Here is an 18,817-nt window from a genome sequence, read left to right on the forward strand (position 1 = left end):
AGAGAGAACCAAACCCTTCCATCTTTGCGGTGTGTTGTATAAACTTGTAGGCAAACCACAGCAGCCTGAAGTTGGGTTTCCTCAGTGACATTTTATTTGCTAAATGTGCTTTTTCTGAAGGGATGAATTTGTCTGGGAAATATATTCCCATAGTTTTGCACATTCTGAACGTGAGGTGGCTTTTAACTGCTTTGGAAAACAAATTAGTGCTCACTCTGGGTGTTAATTAGGCACACTGAGTGTAACCACAATTGATTTTCCCTGGTGACACAGGGTTTAGCCCTGCAAACCAGCCCCTGAACCCTATATTTGCTTGGCTGTGCTGTTCCTATAAAGACTCTGCATCCCACCCCATACCTTTGCTCTTCAGAACAGTCCTTAAATCCAAGTTCCCTTTGGAAAATAGCCCCGCTGACCTCGTGGGCAGTTTCTGTTTCTCTGCATTTCCAGAACCAGTGGGCTATCCTGTACAACTGCTCCTGACCTAGAGATATTAGTGGGGAATGGGAACAAAAAGGGATGAGCAGTGCCAGACTAACACGCCTTTAAAGAGATAAAAATTCCCCTTGGCTGCTTTGGAGTTTGCTGCAATCAGGTTTTTTCCCCAGGAGGAGGGATTGATTTTTGTCTCAGTGACACGGATTATATACGTTGGCACGGCTTCAGTTTGGGCTGGTGTTGAGATCAGATCAGGACCTGCCCTCTGAAATGAGAGCAGGAATCTGATAGCACCTCGTGTGCAGCTTTGCTGGTGGCAGGGTCGGATATCGGTCTCTTCCTAGAGCTAATGCTGTATTTACATCCAAATAAAACTGGGAAATGTGCAATAATCTAGCTGCAGGCTCTCATGCTGCGCTCCAAGTGCTTTGTCTGCCTTGGCTGACAAAATGCTCTTGGCTCCTGATCAAAGGAAAGTAAGTGGAAGCTGGTTTTCTCTTGATGTTAAGAAAGCTCCTGACAGAGAGTCCCTGCAAGGCTGGTTAAGAGCCCAGGCCCCGTGGTAGGCTAGGAAAACTCATTGAAGGAAAATTCGGAGAACAATGGCAGTGTGGAATGACTTCGGAAAGGGCTGTGTGAGGAAATGGCATCCCGATGGCTGGGTTAGTGCCGCAGGCATCCAGGGGATGGCCTGAAGCAGCAGGTGAGCGGCTGGGGTCATTCACAGAGGTGCTTTGGGGGAAATGCCTGCCAAGTGTTGGAAAATCCCTCCCTCTGGCTCTCCGTGGTGGCACAGCCTCCTCGGCTCAGCAAGTAGCCAGTGTCTTCCCCTCCTCCAGGTGCTAAACCTGTGCAGGAATTATAGAATTCTAGAATTCCTGAAAGTGGAGCACAATGCCGAATTATGGACAGTTTGGCCTGGTATTGCAAAAACCATTTGCTGTCACCGCTCAGTGCCAGGGAAGCACTGGGATGTGAACTGTGCTGCCGGCACAGAGGTGGTGGGCTGTTTGAAGCAACACTTCAATGTGTTTTGGGATGAGAGCAGTGTGAAGTGTTGCTCAGGCCTTTGCCTGACTGACATCCCGACACGCCGAGGTGCTGGTGGATGGATGGCTCTGGACTCGCTCCAGAGGGGTGATCAGTGGGAGTAAGTGCTGTGAGGAGCAGCCGAGGGAGCTGGGGGGCTCAGCCTGGAGAAGAGGAGGCTGAGGGGGGCGTTCTCGCTCTCTACAACTCCCTGACAGAAAGGTGCAGGCAAGTGGGGGTCAGGCTCTGCTCCAGTGAACAAGGGACAGTAGAGGAAATGACCTCAAGTTGCACGAGGGGAGGGTCAGGTTGGACATCAGGAGGAATTTTTTCGTGTAAAGGGATGTCAGGTGCTGGAAGGGCTGTCCAAGGAGATGCCCAGGGGATGCCCAGGGAGTCCCCAAACCTGCAGGTGTTCAAGGAAGGACTGGACATGGCACTCAGTGCTCTGGGCTGCGTGAGAATCAGTCACAGGTTGGACTCAGTGGTCTGGAGGATTTTTTCCAACCTGATGATTCTGTGATTAGAGGGCTGGAACAGCCTTGCTCTAGAGACAGGCTGGGAGAGCAGGGGATGTTCAGCCTGGAGAAAACTCCAGGGTGACTTTAGAGCACTTTCCTGTGCCTAAAGGGCTCCAAGAGATCTGGGGAGGGAGTTGGGACAAGAGATGGAGGGACAGGACAAGAGGAAACGGCTTCCCACTGCCAGAGGGCAGAATTAGGTGAGAGATTGGGAATTTCTTCCCTGGGAGGGTGCTGAGGCCCTGGCACAGGTTGCCCAGAGAAGCTGTGGCTGCCCCTGGATCCCTGGAAGTGTCCAAGGCCAGGTCGGACGGGGCTTAGAGCAACCCAGGCCGGTGGAAGGTGTCGCTGCCCATGGCACAGGGTGGCACTGGATGTGCCCTGAGGTCCCCATCACACCCGCCACTCGATTATCCCGTGACTCCGCGGTCCCCGCCGCAGGGCCCCGGCCGGGGCGGGCTCAGTGCGGGGCGGTCCCGCCGCCTCTTCCGCCCCGCGCCGTCACCGCGCCCGCCCCGCCCCGCCGAGCCCGGAGCCCCCTGCAGCCCCGGCCGAGCCGGCCCGGCCCGGGAGCTCCCGGCCATGCAGCCCCGCGGCCCCGGCCCCGCCGAGCCCCGCCGGGCGGTCCCGCCGGGCCGCAGCCGGGCGCGCTCCCGGGGCGCGGCGGGCGCGGCGCTCCTGCCCTCCATGCTGATGTTCGGCGTCATCCTGGCCTCCAGCGGGCTCCTCCTCATGATCGAGCGCGGCATCCTCGCCCAGGTCGGGCCGCCGCCGCTGCACCCGCCCGCGGGGCCGTCCCGGCGGGACGGGCGGGACGCGCCGGCGGAGCTGGAGCTGGAGGTGCTGCGGGACACGCGGAACCGCACGATCCGCGCCCTGTGCGGGCAGCGCTCGATGCCCCGCAGCGTCTGGGAGCTGCCGCCCGGGCAGCGCCGCACGGTGCTCCGGCACCTCCTGGTCAGTGACAAGTACCGCTTCCTCTACTGCTACGTGCCCAAGGTGGCCTGCTCCAACTGGAAGCGCATCCTGAAGGTGCTGGATGGGGCTCTGGAGAGCGTGGACGTGCAGGGCAAGATGGACCACAAGAGCGACTTGGTGTTCCTGGGCGACATGAAGCCGGAGGAGATCAGCTACCGCCTGAAGCACTACTACAAGTTCATCTTCGTGAGGAACCCGATGGAGAGGCTGCTCTCGGCCTACCGGAATAAATTCGGGGAGATCAAGGAGTACCAGCAGAAGTACGGCGTGGAGATCGTCCGGCGGTACCGCAAGAACGGGGGGAACTCGGCCGGCGACGACGTCTCCTTCTCCGAGTTCCTGCAGTACCTCCTGGACGAGGACGTGGAGCGCATGAACGAGCACTGGATGCCCATCTACAACCTGTGCCAGCCCTGCGCCGTCAGGTACGACTTCATCGGCTCCTACGAGCGGCTGCACGCCGATGCCAACCACGTGCTGGAGCACATCCAGTCGCCCTCCTTCGTCCGCTTCCCGGAGCGCCAGGCCTGGTACAAGCCCGTGACGGCCGAGACGCTGCACTACTACCTGTGCAACACCCAGCGCCGGCTGATCAGAGAGCTCCTCCCCAAGTACATCCTGGACTTCTCCCTCTTCGCCTACCCCCTGCCCAACATCACCAGCGAGTTCTGCAGGCAGTGAGCAGTTCCTGTCGAGAGACGGTGGGAATTCTGCCTTGGCTACAAGGATTTCCTTGCACAGCCCTTGCTGCTGTGTGAAGCACGCTCCTCTATGCATTGTTTCCTAATTTTATACTTTGCAAACAGTGTTTATATAAAATACTCTCTACTGCCTTCACTACTTAGGATCCTTTTTGTACCTCTCTGACTTTCCCGTGTACATAGGCCACTGGCTCGAGCAGAGTAGCTTTTGTATCTCTATTTTGCTCTAAATCCTTTTTTTTATGCCACAACGTGGAGAACTCCTGTAAGGAATCTGAGAAATTTATATATTTTAAGTATTTTTCTTCCTTTTTTGGGTTTTGTACTAAACATTGGTTGAATTGAGATCGTAACATGGCAGTTAATGCACTAAAAATTAGCATTGTTAAGCCAGTCCTGGGTGGGTTTTGACATAAGTAGAAAAAAAATGGTAAACCAGGCCCCATTTATCCTTTATTTTTTTCATTGTAGATGGTACTTAAATGAGGCTGGTAATTTTTTTCTGTGTCAGTAGCACCTCTGGTTTTAATTTTTATTATTATTATTATTTTATGTACCATTGCAATATAATTAGGGATAGGATAATACCCCTTTTTTGGGTGATTTTGGGAGTACAACTATTTACCCAACATCATGTATCAGATGCAATACCAAGCCATCACATTCTGCTCTTTTCTCTGAATTGAAGCAATACAAACTCAGGATAAGATCAAAGCCCATCCTGGTCCTTAGGATGGAAAACAAATCCCACGGGCCACGTGCCAGCTTGCAGCCTCGTGGGTCCCTGCATGGAAACCACTGTGGAAAAGCCCTTTCTCCAGCCATGTTTGAAACAATAGCGATTTGTGGGTTGATTTTTCCTCCTTTAATAGCTGTGCATACTCTTTTTATAGCTGTTGTATTTAATTATGGCTCTGAAGTCATAAAAGTTTGGGAGATAAGGCAGGATGTTGTTCCTGGGAGGCTGTGTCCTCATTTCTAATAAAGTTTTTATATGAATTAGCCTGTTAGTGCTTTTCCTTGGGATTGTTTGTGTCCTTGGAGAGGCCTCTGCTCCTCATGCTGAGCCACAGCACAAAGGTGGGATGAATTGGTTGTTCCTGTCGTGATTAAATAATGTTTTCATTGCCAGAGCAGCACCAACACATGGAGAATGGACACACACAGGACACAGGGAAATGGGATGAAAAGCAGCAAAATGGGCTCCTAGTTGCTGTGGAGTTAGTACAAAGTGATTTTGGAGCTGGCAACTTCCTGAGATTCCTCTTTTAATTTTCTTTCCCCATTTTTAAGGTGTTTTCTTCAGGATTTTAACATTTTCTGAAAGAAGGGCATGGAGCCGCATCCAAGCCCACTGTTGGGGTAAGTGGCCAAGGACAGTTTGGGCTGAGGGATTTTTACCTTTGCTGAGGGGGTTGTGGCTGGGTATGAGGGCAGTGACTGGAACATTCATGGATTTGAGCTCCTGGCCGTGTCCTGAATATGTGGGGACTGATGCCAGGCCAAAAATGGGTCAGAAATTGGCTTTTCTCTCTTCATGTCCACTCTGAAATTGGCAGCATTCCTGTCTGTCCCCAGGGGTTTTGGTGCCTGGTGCTGCTCCAGCCAAAGGCACCAGATCTAGCTGGGAATCAGATTTTGTTTTGTAAAAGAGATGCTACTGGGGAGGGTGGGCTGAGCTGTAATTAAACCTGACCTCCAGGTCTCCCTAACTAGGAATAAGTTGGTGAGACTTTGCTATCTTTGCTTCTGGGAACATTTCCCACTCATTTGGTAATTTGATTTTTAATTAAATCTTTATTTCTCAGTAGTTTTAAAGGTTTATGCTGCTTGTTTGTTTATCTGCTGCAGCTTCTGTTCTCTATATTAAATTTCTGTCTCTTTTCCCCTTAATCTAATTTATTGTGCACAGGATTTTGCTTTTCTCAGACTCCCTCTCTCTCCTTTTCTAAGCATCAATGGTCACCCTTTTCTGTTTAAATAAAGCAAACAGGCTTCCACCTTCTTGTACCTTCCCATGAGGAGGATTTTAATTCAGGTAGAGCCTTGTCGCTTGGGAAGAAGTTTGTCTGCAGGTCAGCAAAAATGAGAAATCTATCAGGTTTCCATTATTTGGGCTTCATTTTATCTGTGACCAATGGTACAATTATCCATGGCAGCTTTGTACAAGTAGAGTGAAAATAAAGTCAGCTCCCTCTGCAGCTGTATCATTTCTTTCCTTTGTCAGGTGTTCCTCCAGGGTGGAGTAAATCAGGAGGAGATTCCAGAGCTGACAGCAGGCGCTGGAGGTGAGAGGTGCTGAGCAGGATTCAGCCATCCCCTGAAGCACGGGGAAAGGGGATGACAGCTGCAGGAGCAGGGAGGAAAACATGAAGTTATGAACTGGCTTGGATCTGCTCCAGGCTGGCAGCTCCTTTTCCCACCTTTCCATCCCTACACGTGCAGTTATCCCACAGAATCAAAAGGGAATCTTTCCTCTTTTTAATTCTATTTTGTTAATCCTCAGTTCTGCACTGAATGCCCCAATCTTGCCTGAGTGAACAACCCGAGGTTTTGGCATCAGGGTCTGTCCCTGCTTTTTCCTCACTTGCTTATTCCAATTTTATGCTGATAAATCCCATCCCTGACCCTGCAGCTCTCATGTTCTACCTGTAGAACCCTGTCCAGGGATGTGGAAACACCCCAACAGTTTAATTCCACCTCATGACACAGAAACCTTCTGATTCCCTCTGAAGTACCAAAATGTTACTGTATTTTGTCATTAGTCTCTTCTTCTCCTGCTCAGTTCTTGGAATTTGGAGCTGGTTTTGTGTTCCCCTGCAGACCAGGGAGGTTAGGAACCTTTGCTGTTCCAAAAATCTCACTTCACACGTCATCTTCTTTACTAATTCCAACATTACGCCTGCAAAGCCTCGTTCCACCCTTTACAAACCCCAAGCTGTTGGCTTTTGGCAACATGAAAGGGGTTTGGAATATGTTCCCTCTGGTCCCCATGCTCAGCTCAGGGTCTATGTCAGGTTTCTCCTCTTTCCTGTGGGTCTTGTGTGGATTTTGCAGGAATAACCGACTTCCTGGCCAGGCACTGGGGCTGAAATAAACACATTAAGGCTGCCAGTCACCAAGTTGGCTGGTAGCCATGACCCCAGATCTAGCGGGAATAAAGCTTTGGGAATGGTGGCGGGAGCAAGCGGTGCCAGGGACGGCTGCTCTGACGCCTGCAGACGGCATCACACCAGCCTGGCTTCTGCTCCTCTTGGCTCCCAGCCTCCCTCCTGATGGATGAGAGTCACCACGGGCTGTGGACCTTGCTTGGAGCATGAACATCCTTGGGATGTTCCTTCCCTCACAGGCAGGATTTTGGAAGAGCCAAAAGAAAGCGTCTCCAATGGGTCTATTGCGTGTCGAGATATTTTGGTATTCATAGAATCCCGGAATGGTTTGGGTTGGAAGGGACCTTAAAGATCGTCAAGTTCCAACCCCCTTCCATGGGTTTGAGAGGGTGTCAGGCACATCCCTGGGTGAGGCTCTTTGCCACTGTAAAGCAAGGAAATGAGGAAGGCTGGGATGAAAAGCTCCGTGCCCAAGCGCTGCCCCCGCCCTGCACCCCTCGGCTTTTATCGCAGCTATTTTGCATGTGAATGAGAACTTTCCCTTTTCCTTCTGGGGCTTGAATTGGCAAACGGGGAGTTGTTAAAAAATCTCCAGTCTTCAGCCCCGACAAAGGATGGTTGCCATGGAAATAATGGAAGTTGCATCGTGAGCAAAATATGTCCAGGCCCACTGCCAGCGGGAGGGAGAAGGGAACACCTTGTCGGTCAGGAACCTTCTGCCAGGGCCCATGTGCCTCCACGTGGTTTTCCTTGTCCTTGGCAGTTTGTCCTTTGGGTTAAAAGATGAGAAATCAGAAGTGTCATGATTGGATGGGAAGGGCTTGTAGAACTTCACCTGCTCTTTCCACAATGCTGGTGCCACCAAATTCAGCAGAGCTGCCCCACATTTAGGATCCTAAAGGACGTCGGTAGCGGGGTTGGAACCGGGGTTGGAATCCCATCTCAGGTAACAGGCAGGAGTCTCCTGTCTCAGTTATATCCAACCTCTTCTTCATGTCCAGGAATCTTCCAGGTCTGTTTTCCACTTGCCTATAAAGACAGACAAGGTGGCTTCCTTTTTTTTCTGGGGAAAAAGCACCTTTGGATTTTAAACTCTCAAAAAGCCTTTTCTTTGCAGACCCACAATGATAACCTGCATTTTCTGTTGCTTTCAGCAAATCTTAAGGTGATTTCAAGCCAAGAAGCTTGAGGAATTTGCTTTCTACCTCTCCAAAGTGCTAGTGGGAGCCACAGAATCCTTGCTGAGCTATGAGAGGGACTAAAATAAATCTCCATCAGGGTTTATCCATGAGCTGCAGAGCTCTTTGGCGAGGCCTGGAATCAGTGTGGAAACTGCACCTTTCAGTGGCTCTGGTGAGTGGTATTTGCTGGTTGGAGCTTGGAATGGGAAACAACAGGGCACTTTGGGGCCTAAACACGTCCTTCTGCTCTCCTGAAAGCACCAGGGGCTTGGGAAGAAGCTCAAAGCAACCAGCAAAATCCTGTTTATTATTGCTCCTGTTGGGGAGCATCAGGTGAGGAGGAAAACAGGGATGTGGGAACCAGCAGCAGCACACAGGTGCCTGAGGAAAGCCCTGTTGAAGCTGCCACTGTTTGAAGGAATGTTAAGGTGCTGGAGTGAGGAGTAAAGGATAAAGAGTGTGGCTGGGTGTAGGCTCAGATCTGCCACCAGCAGAGCAGAATTGAGAAGGTTCAGGCTGATTTCTAACCTGGGAAAGGGCCAAGCAGGGAGAAGCAGCAAAGGCTTGAGATTTAAAATGTGAAAACATAGTAAGTGCATATAAATATCTGGATCCCCATGCTACTTTTTATTCCCACACCTCAATCCCACCTCCTGGTCATTGCCAAGTCCAGGTGGATGTTCAGCTGATGAGAGCCCAGCAAGCCTGACCTTTGGGGAGAATCCCAGAATGATTTTGGTGGGAACAGACCTTAAAAATCATTTAGTCCCACCTCCTGCCATGGGCAGGGACACTTTCTAATACACCAGGTTTCTCCAAGCCCCATCCAGAATCAAGGTGTTCTGTGGGATCCTGGGGCTCAGGAGGCTTTTGGGGGCTGGGGGCTTTGAAGGAAGCAGCAGCTGGGGATGAGGAGCTGGGGACACTTGGGGTGGCCGTGAAACCATCTGGTTTGTGGCAGAGCCCTGGCAGCAGGGCAGGGCTGGGGGGTCTGTGCTGCTGAGTGCTCACAAAGAGCCCCCTGGAGCCAGGACTGCGGGACGGCAGGAAAATCCTGGCTCTGACGGGACGGTGCTGCAGAGACACAGAGTCTGTGAGCACCGCGGCCGGAGCCGGAGCCTTCCCTGGAGCAGCTCTGCAGGAATCCGCCCTCCGCTCGATGGCTTCAGACAATTCCGTATGAAAAATCGCTTTAACCAAGTCCTGCAATAGCAAGAGTGAGCCCTGCAGCGTTGCAGTGGGTCTTTGAAGACTTGTAACTCTTCAAAGCTGCCTTGGCGGGGACACTGCACGGTCCCACGGCCCCATCCCGGCCTGTCACATCCCTCCCTTCCCTGCTCCAGCCTGGGATACTCCTGCACACCCCATCCCTGCCACCCCTCTGATCTTCCAGGGCTCAGCTCCGCCTGTTTGCGCAATGTTTAACCCATCCCCACCCCTCCCCGTGGCTCCCAATTCCAAACCTGCTCCGTTAGAGCATCATCTTTCCGGGGGGCTCTGCCAGCTGCTCCCTCCCATCCACACGCGGCCCCGGAGGGCTCGGCAGAATTCCCCATCCCATGCTTCCCCTGCCGGCAGGAAGCAGTCTGGCAGACAACATGTTTAGAGGAGACTGATGTCTCGGAGCCACCGAACCGTTTAATTGCCAATAAACACAGCCCACATGTAAATAATTATGGAGACGCAGGAACTGTGTCGTCTTCCATGGAGGGAGGGAGCTGTCAGCCTGGAAACACCCCATGGCAAGGGGAGAGATTAAGATTTCTTGTTAATGCAGGAGGGATGAGCGCTAGTAAACCTGCCTGGGTATTTCCAGGTGTTGCTTCAGGCTCAGGGTGGCCCAGGAGGTGATGGTTCCTGATGAACTGAGAAGGACCAGGCTGTGTTTTGGGGTGAGTTTAAGGGTAAATCTTGAAAATTCATCCATTTGCTTCACCAGGTTCTTGTTGCAACCCAGTGGGATTATTGCAATATCTTTTTTTTTTTTTTTTTGCCACATTTTTGGGATAAAGAGCTGTGAGGATTCTAGTTCAGAACTTTGGAGCTTTATCAACATCCTGCACATTCTTGGCAATGCAGAGCCCTTCAGAACCCTGGTAAAATCTGCAGGGACCCTTTGTTCCCCTGCCAGGACATCCCATCCCATCCCAGCCTCTGCCTTGAGCAGGGACACCTCCCACTAGACCAGGTTGCTCTCCAAGCCCTGTCCAGCCTGGCCTTGGACACTTCCAGGGATGGGCAGCCACAGCTTCTCTGGGCACCCTGTGCCAGGGCCTCAGCACCTGCACAGGGAAGGATTTCTTTCCAATCTCCCATGCTGCCCTCTGGCAGTGGGAAGCCATTCCCTCGTGTCGCTCCAGGCCCATGTCCAAAATCCCTCTGCAGCTCTCTCGGAGCCCCTTTAGGCACAGGAAGGGGCTCCAAGGTTTCCCTGGAGCCTTAGGCATCCCCACTGCCATCTTTCACCTCCTGAGGTTGCCCTGGTTCCATTCCTGGAGCAGGAGGGTGTCACCATGCAGAGCCCCTCACTGTCACCGCCACAGAAGCCGCCTCGATCCAGTAATTTGGCTTTTCCCAGGAGGTTGATGGTTCCTATGGCAACCAAGAGCCGCTCTGCAGCGCTTCCCTGCGTGGCAATCAGCGCTCACCTCATCTGTGGAATTATGTGGAATTAGCGCCCGTCACCCTCACGCTGTGCGTGGCCTCGGCCTCATCCCGCTCATCACAGCCGGGACACGGGCTGGAGCATCCAGGGGAGAACAACCCCCCCTGCCTGGGGGGGGATCTGGCTGCAGCATCACCCCGAGTTCTCTGCTGCCAGGGGTTGTGGGATGACTCCATCCATCCCCACTGCAGGAAATGTCTGTGTCTACCTCGTTGCACCAAAAATTGGATATTAGCCTGCAGTAAAAATGCTGCTTTGAGTGGGAGGGTTTTGGAGTGTCTCCCAGCCCTGCTCAATCTTTGCCATGCTGGAGAGTCCCAGGCAGTGCCACCAAGCCAGGGATGTGTCTGTAGGTTTTTGGGGACTGGCACAAGGCACATCATCCCTCATCATCACCTTGGGGGAGCAATGTTGAACTAAGTCTGGTAAATGCCAGGTTTGTCCCTGAACTGGGGCGCGGTGACCGTGGTCTGTGACTAAGGAGATTCTTGGCATCTGCAGCGGGAGTGGGATGATGGATAAAATAGATGAATGAGGAGTAAACTGGGCTTTAGGAAATCTTGGTTAATTTGCTGCAGCGAGAGCCTGCTACGCTCACAGAAATTAAAGCGTGAGCGCTCGCAGCAACGGAGGAGGAGGAGGAGGCACCGGGGGAATATGGGATGAGTCGGAAGTGAGTACATCCATAAATCACCTGTGGTGCTTTCAATAATTCAACAATGCTGGAAGATCCAGCAGTTCACAGAGAGGTGATGTCCACGGGAAGGTGCTCAGTCTGCCTGATCCAGTGGGATCCAGCCCCCAAGCACCCAAGGGCGGGTTGGATGGGGTTTGGAGCAACCTGGGCTGCTGGAAGGTGTCCCTGCCCATGGCAGGGGGTGGGACTGGGTGGGATTTAAGGTCCCTTCCATCCCAAACCAGGGCCAATTCCAGGTCATTACTGTGAGCCTGAGCTGTATCAACTGTGCTTTTAGCCAAAAAGAAGTGAAAATAAGTCTGATTTACTCATGTACATGTCACAAACCTGCCTCTTTAACCAGAGCCAAGATCTGGGAAGAGAGCTGGCCACGGTTTGTACAGCCCATGGAATTTGCTCAGAGAAATGCAAAAGATGTTTTGCAAGCCCTGTCAAAGAAATCAGAAGCAGTGGCTTGAGTCAGAATGTTATTCACAATAAACCAGGAAATAATGATAGTAATAATAAAAATAATAATGATAATAATATAAAATGAATCAGCAATTTCTAAGCTTTTTCCAGATCCACAGATAAAATTTGACCAATGATCCTGGCTCAGTGGAAGAGCTTCTCTGTTCTGGATTTTTGTCATCACTGGTGATATCCAGACAGAACAAACACGGCGAGAAGGGGACTAAAAGTCAATGGAAAATTACCAGGCTAATTTTGTTTGCTGTGCCTGTTTTGGAGACAGAGGAGGAAATTTCTAGGAGTACACATGAAAACAGTGTTGATCCTTTGTGTGCATTTAGAGCTGATCCTCATCTCAATTCATTCTGCAGTGCAGGACAAAGGGCCTCATCATCTGCAGCCATGGGAGAAACCTGGATAGGGACCAAATAATGGGAATAATACCTTACTTGTAGGTAAGCTCTTTCAAATAATCATGTCTTGAATGCTTTTGAGAGACCATCACTGGAATAAATTATATTATCTGCCCCAATTATATTATCTGCCCCTTAAAGCTGTAAACACTTGAACAGGCTGACCAATATTTTCCCTTCCTGGGCTGTGTCCTGGCAGATGGGAGAGATACAGGCACCAAATCCAGGTAGAGGAGAGGGTCACAGAATGGAATTGTTTAGGTTGGAAAAGATCTTTAAGATCATGAAGTCCAACTGTTATCCCAACAAGAGAGTTTGGGAGGAAGAAACACTCTCAGGGAGAATATTGTGCAAAGCTCTTAATAATTGAGGATGATTTAACCAAAATATCCCCTTTATACACCCTGGTTCTTGGGAGAAAAGCTTCGAGCAGCTTCCTGAGGAAAGCTCTGCAGAATCAGCCTTCAAACATGTTTTCCTCCCTCATTTATCTGATTAATTTGCTCTCATTAAGAAAACCAACCGTGTTCTCCTTTATATATCCAGTTTCTGTGAATCACAGACTGCAGCTCCGGGATTTCTGTGTTTATTCTCAGACGTCTCTCAGCTTTTAGCTCACTCTCCCAAAATAGTGTTTTCCCTTTTCCTGCAGGTAGTTTGGGGAATGAGCAAAACATCTAAACAGGGGGACCTGAGGGTGGGGGTTTTCTCTCCCAGTGCTCAATAACTGCAAATTCTCGTCTAGTCTGGAAACATGGAAGAGGAAACCTCTTTGTGGATCTCTTCTCTGGGATGGATGTATGGATTTTAAATGGTCCTGTAGATAAATGCAGTGATGGGAATGAATGTGTGGTGGAGTTGGGGGGAAATGAAGAGAGAAGGAATCAACATCAGCAGTGACAGGACAAGGGGAAATGGCTTCAGTCAGACAGAGGGCAGGGTTAAATGGGATACTGGGAAGAAATTCTTGGCTCCAAGGATGGTGAAGCCCTGGCACAGGTTGCCCAGAGAAGCTGTGGCTGCCCCATCCCTGGAAGTGTCTAAGGCCAGGCTGTATGGGGCTTGGAGCAACCTGGTCCAGCACTAATCCCAGCCTGACCTCCAAGGATCTGCCTCTGCCCAGGACTGGGACAGAACTAACCATATCCAAGCTGGCATCTTCCTGGGATGTGGCTGAGCTGCAGTCAAGGGTTTCTGGGTTTTGTGGGATTCACATCAACACACACAGAGCCCAAGCTCTCGAAGCCTTTATTACAGGAAGGACAAACAGAGATCTTCTGCCTTGCTTGGCTCCTCCGGGATGAGTAGCCCAGGCCCAGGGAAGCTTCAGGAAGCCGAGGAGGGAGCTGCTCTATGGGAACAGGACAGAGGTCACTGGCACTACTTTAGATGGGTCCCTGTCTCTGCTCATCACCCCACAGAAGATCATGAGTCCTTCTAGGGCCACCATGAGGGCTTCAGCCAGAAGGTGAATGAGCTTGTGCATGGGTGTAAGGAGAGTGGATTATGGATCCTGTTGGGGTCCAGCCAGCTGTGTGTGCCCTGGATGCTCCCCAGCTGCTGGCAGAAGTGGAGATGCTGGCCAGGGCCATGGGCAGGTTCTGTGCAGGGCTGAGGACCTGTTGCCTGGGGGCTTTGAAGTCCTGTCCTTGGGCACAAGGAGCAGTGGGAGGTCACGGCTCGGCCCCACAGAGCAGGGCAGCTGGGAGCTGCCACGGCCCTGAGCTGAGGTGCCTATGGTGGTGCTGGTGCCTGTGGGCTGTTCCCAAGGGTTTCTCCTGGGAAATCAAGAGGTTAAAACCTAGATGGGAATTGGGTGTAAGGAGACGCTGCCTTCTGCATGTGCTGCTTGCACAGAGCAGCCTGAGAGGCCACAGAGGCACTTCAGACACCGAGGAACCCTGACAAGCAAACCCACCCTTCATCTGGCAGCTTCTGGGATAGAACAGCCTGGCACTGGGATTCCCACCTCCACTGCAGGACCCTGAATGTGGACATACACCAACCTCAACTTCCCTGGGAACAGAATTTGAAACATCATTCCTAGCAAACTCATCACTTGAGATCTTTCGAGTCCTACTTGGCCATGAAGAGCAGTGATGACTTCGTGGATGTGCCCAGCTGCATTTGCACCTTTGGCTGGAGAAACTGGGATGCCCTGTCTGGTTACAGGGGTGGCTCCTCCAGCAGGCCAAGCAGGTTATGAAAGTCACACCCATTCCAAACCAGCCTCCTGCTGTCAGCAGCCACGTGCTCCCATCTGCACCTGCAGAATGCACATTGTCCTAAATTGTGCCTTCACCAGTAAGCCACAATTTTAAAGGATAAATGCACAGCAATTTCATGGCTCCCTGTGCAAGTCGACCTCTTCCCATGGCACAAAGTGCTGCCTGTTGCTTAGGAACAATCTATATTCTACAAAATGAAGACGTGCGCTCTCCAAAGAGTTTTTTACACAATGGGTGTTTGCCTTGCTCAGACACTGACCCACCTCCTGCATAAGCCACGGGGTGAAGTCTTTGTGCTCCAAATGTAGCACTGGACACCTACTACACCCAGCCATGATTCGGGATATAGGGGTATGTCCCAGCCATGGTTTGGGATATAGAGCCACGCCAACCCAATCCCTCAAGGTCCTCCAGCTAAGGTAACCTGGACTGCAAAGCTATCTTGTCTGAGGCCCCGGTGGGAGCATCTGCCAGGGTGGAGCAGGTGTTGAAGCGGGAAGCCTTGCAGGACATGCTCCTGGAGCTCTGCTTCTTGCGGTAGAAGTAGCTGCTGAGGTGGAACCAGAACTTGTCGTGGAGGGAGGCGTAGATGAAGGGGTTGTAGCAGGCAGAGCTCATGGCGATCAGGTGGCACGAGACCTGGATGACATTGACGTACCTCTTGTCCAGGATGGTGAACTCCTCGTCAATGTCCCGGATGAAGTTGACCACCTGCAGGGGCAGCCAGCAGATGGCAAAGCAGACCACGGAAATGGTGAGCACCCGGAAGGTCTTGTGCTTGGTCCTGGTCCACTTGGCCTGGCAGGGATAGGCGGCGCCTGGCACATTCCTCCTGCGCAGGTGGTAGGTGATGGCACAGAAGGAGACGGACACGGCCAGCAGCGGGAGCATGTAGGAGAGCAGCAGCATCAGGCACGAGTACAGCAGCCGCTCCCTCTCCTCGTGCTTCCAGAACTCCTCGCAGATGATCATGTCGTGGCCGATGGCGTTGAGGTCCAAGTAGTGGGTGTGCAGTGAGGTGGGCACAGAGGCCGCGATGGAGAGCAGCCAAATGCAGGCCACGAGGCCGACGCAGGCCCTGCGGCTGATCCGCCTGCGGATCGGGTACGCCACCACCACGTAGCGGTCGATGGCGATGGCCGTGAGAGACAGCACCGACACGAAGACGGTGGCAGCCTGCAGCAGGGTGACAAAGTGGCACATGAACATGCCGAAGAGCCAGCCCCGCTCCTCGAAGGCGTAGGACACGGTGAGGGGGACGCAGGCCAGGCACATGATGAAGTCGGCCACCGCCAGGTTCCCGATCAGGAAGTTGGTGGTGCAGTGCAGCTTCTTGGTGAGGGCGATGAGGAGGATGAGGAAGAGGTTCCCGATGCACGCCACCACCACCAGCGTGGCGTAGAGCGGGATGAAGAGCGGCTTCAGCTCCAGGAGCAGGTCCAGGCCGGTGAAGATCAGGGCTGAGTCGTTGTGCCAGGAGTCATTGGGCAGCTGAGCCATGGGAACCCCTGTGGCTGATGCAGCTTCTCCACAACTCAAAGTCAAACACAATGAGCCTCTGAGCTCTGGAGGGGACATAAATACATTTTGGCTGAACTCCTGGGCAGAAGGACCTGTCCCGAGTCTTGGCCTTTTGCACAGCCCTGTGCTGAGACACTGGCTGGTTTAAATGACTTGCTTAAGAGTGAAGATGCCCTGTGACAGACACAGGGGAGCTCCGGTATGGAGGAGAGTTGGAAAGCTGGCTGTGAAATAGTCAAGCAGCCAGCACAGATCTGTGGGGATCTGCCAGCTTGGGGCAGCAGGACACAGAAATCAGCTCAAGAAACCTCCCACACCTGGGAGCTGTGCTGACTTAAGGCAGAAAAAAAAAAGACACTCCTGCATTTCTTGCTTTTTATTTTTCCCAGTTAATTCCACCCTGACCCACCAGCCCCATGCCACCTGGCTGGGATGGGAAAGGAGCATCCTTTCCATTCCCTGCACTCCTGTATCTCTCCCACCCCAACCCATCCCACTGGGTTCTTTTATCCCCTTGGTTATGTCTTCATCACCCATGGAACTTTGGCTTCTCCTGTCTTTCCCTGTGGCAGCTGTGATAGGAGGGAGGGAAGGAGGGAGTGCCTGGCTCCCTGAGCACCTCCACAAACCCACTCAGAGTAGCACAGGGGAAAATGTATTCCAACAGAAAATGTATGGAAATTAAGAGCTCCCCTCCAGGACCCTCCTTTCAAGCCCCACACTCTCAAAATTATTGTTTGATCCCCCTTACCAGGATCTGGACAGTCTTTTCACCCCATTGGAGAGTCAAATCAGCATTAATTAAGAAACCCTTGTAATTAACCGAGGGATATTGAGGTTTTCTACATCCCAGCTGCACTCACAGGGCGCACGCTGTGATACCACAGCTCCAGGTCCCCGCGCCCTGCCTGGGGCAGGAGGACAAAATCCATCAGGAAACTTGCAGCTGAGGAGCCAAAATGCTCATTAACTTACAGAATGTAAATTCTGAAGCTCAATTAAATTCTCTAATTCTGCTTCGTGTACCCATGAGAGTCAAACCAGCCCTTCTGTGCATCGCCGGGGTCCTGCTCCCTCTCCGATAGATGCAGAACCCCTCAGCTCTGGCTGGGGTTTGGGGGGTCCAGGGTGTGGCTGCGGGACCCCCTGTCCCAGTCCGGAGCGCTCTTACCTGCCGAGGGGTCCGGGGTGCTCAGGGCCGGGAGCCGCCCGCTGCCCGCCGATGTTCCCGTGAGGAGGAGCGTTCCCTTCGCAGGGTGTTCACCGGGAGGCTCCGGCACAGCCGATCTCAGCCGGGTTTTTATGGTGTGGGGTTTTTGTTGTCTTGCTTTGTCCTTTTTTTTTTTTTTTTTTTTTTTTTTTTTTTTTTTTTTTTTTTTTTTTCACTCTGCCTGAGCCTTTCAGTCCCGGAGGAACAGGACGTTCCCACCCACGGCGCTCGGTGTTCCACGTACCCGGGGGGACGCGCACATCCCACCGCCCCGCACCGCAGGTGGAGCCGCATCCCGCCCCCCGGCCCGGCGGGGAGCACCGGGGGCCTGCGGGGAGCCCCTCCCTCACCCTCGCGGCCGGATCCAGGGACATTCTCCCGGCAGGGAAGGGGAGCAAGGCGCGGAGAGGACGGGGCGGGCGGGCACAGGGACCGCGCGGAGCTCCGGGAGTCGGCAGCGCCCGCCCCGTCGGGGTGTCCCGGCCCGGGGGCGACGGAAGAGGGGGTGGGAAAGTGGGGTGAGGGCAGAGTGGGGTGAGGGAAGAGTGGAGTGAGGGTGGCCCAGCCGTAGGGTGATGGGCACCCAGCCCCGGGGTGCTAGTGGCCCAACTGAGGGGCCAAGTGTAGGATGGGGTGAGGCCGGTCCAGCCATTGTGAATTGCCCCAAATGAGAAAGGGTACCACGGTCAGCCTTACTTAAATAAGGGAAAATGATAAAAAAATATCATCCATTGGAATTTTGGGGGATAAGAGGAATGGAAATTTGCAGAGCAGTCACAGAAGCTCTGGAAAATTGAGAGTTTTGGTGCAAGACAGTGATTAATTCATCCCAATCTGATGGAGCTGGGCTGGTTATTAAAACTGGCTGAGCCGATCAAGAGGAGAGTGCTCACCCCTGCCAAATAATCAGCAGGAAGAAAATAATCTTTGTCTCCATATCAGTGCCTGACGAGAGCTGCTGTTAATTTTAAAGAGCAGAACAATCAGATTAGGAGAGCCAGAGGCTGGTTTGAGAGGAGAGCTGGGCTTTGGAGCCGACAGCAGGATGATGAGTCCATCCCAAGGCAGGCACAGGCTCCATCCCCGCCTGGATGTGCCATGGCCAGGGTGGCCCGGCTGCAGCGCTGGGAGCTCTTCCCTCTGCACAGACTCATGCTGGAAAAACCTTCTTTGACATTATCGTTGCTGCTTCCAGAGCATGCAGAATAAATCGCTTATTCCCAGAGCTCGTGTTGCCCCGCCCCAGGTCCTGGCTCAGGGGTACAAGGGTGGGTTTGAAAGCTGCAGCCCACCCTGACGGTCGAGCTGGAGGCCCCTCCCGTGGCATCCTGGTGTCCCTCCCATCCCGTACAGATGATGGACAGGAATCAGTTTGCTGTGATTTTTATTCTTTTCCATGTCATCAGGGTGGTTTCTAGAAATAACCAGAGATCCCTGAGACCCTGTCAGTTCCAAAGGAGGATGGAATATTTAATGGCCATAAGCTGAAGGAGGGAAGGTTTGGAGTGGATATTGGGAAAAAATTCTTTCCTGTGAGGGTGCTGAGGTCCTGGCACAGGTCACCCAGAGAAGCTGTGGCTGCCTCATCTTTGGCAGTGTCCAAGGCCAGGTTGGACAGGGCTTGGAGCAGCCTGGCATAGTGGAAGTTGTCCCTGCCCACAGCACAGGGTGGAAC

General features: G+C 52.5%; 2 protein-coding genes across 2 annotated transcripts; one reads left to right on the plus strand and one right to left on the minus strand.

Moving 5' to 3' along the window:
• The first annotated feature begins 2,590 nt into the window (after positions 1 to 2,590).
• CHST14 (carbohydrate sulfotransferase 14) lies at positions 2,591 to 4,669 on the plus strand. The gene has a single exon (XM_053979980.1). It carries the CDS (start codon positions 2,676 to 2,678, stop codon positions 3,645 to 3,647), a length of 972 nt encoding a protein of 323 aa, XP_053835955.1. The 5' UTR covers positions 2,591 to 2,675; the 3' UTR covers positions 3,648 to 4,669.
• An 8,797-nt stretch (positions 4,670 to 13,466) lies between these two features.
• On the minus strand, positions 13,467 to 16,843 carry LOC128808635 (prolactin-releasing peptide receptor-like). The gene has a single exon (XM_053979973.1). The coding sequence runs from the start codon at positions 15,987 to 15,989 to the stop codon at positions 14,826 to 14,828; it is 1,164 nt and encodes a 387-aa protein (XP_053835948.1). The 5' UTR covers positions 15,990 to 16,843; the 3' UTR covers positions 13,467 to 14,825.
• Between the last annotated feature and the right edge of the window lie 1,974 nt (positions 16,844 to 18,817).

The sequence above is a fragment of the Vidua macroura genome, chromosome 6 (genome assembly GCF_024509145.1).
Source record: "Vidua macroura isolate BioBank_ID:100142 chromosome 6, ASM2450914v1, whole genome shotgun sequence".
Taxonomy (NCBI): Eukaryota; Metazoa; Chordata; class Aves; order Passeriformes; family Viduidae; genus Vidua; species Vidua macroura.

Excerpts from the sequence above, each read along its gene's own strand:
- CHST14 (XM_053979980.1), top strand. The coding sequence starts at position 2,676 with ATGCTGATGTTCGGCGTCATCCTGGCCTCCAGCGGGCTCCTCCTCATG.
- LOC128808635 (XM_053979973.1), bottom strand. The coding sequence starts at position 15,989 with ATGTCCCCTCCAGAGCTCAGAGGCTCATTGTGTTTGACTTTGAGTTGT.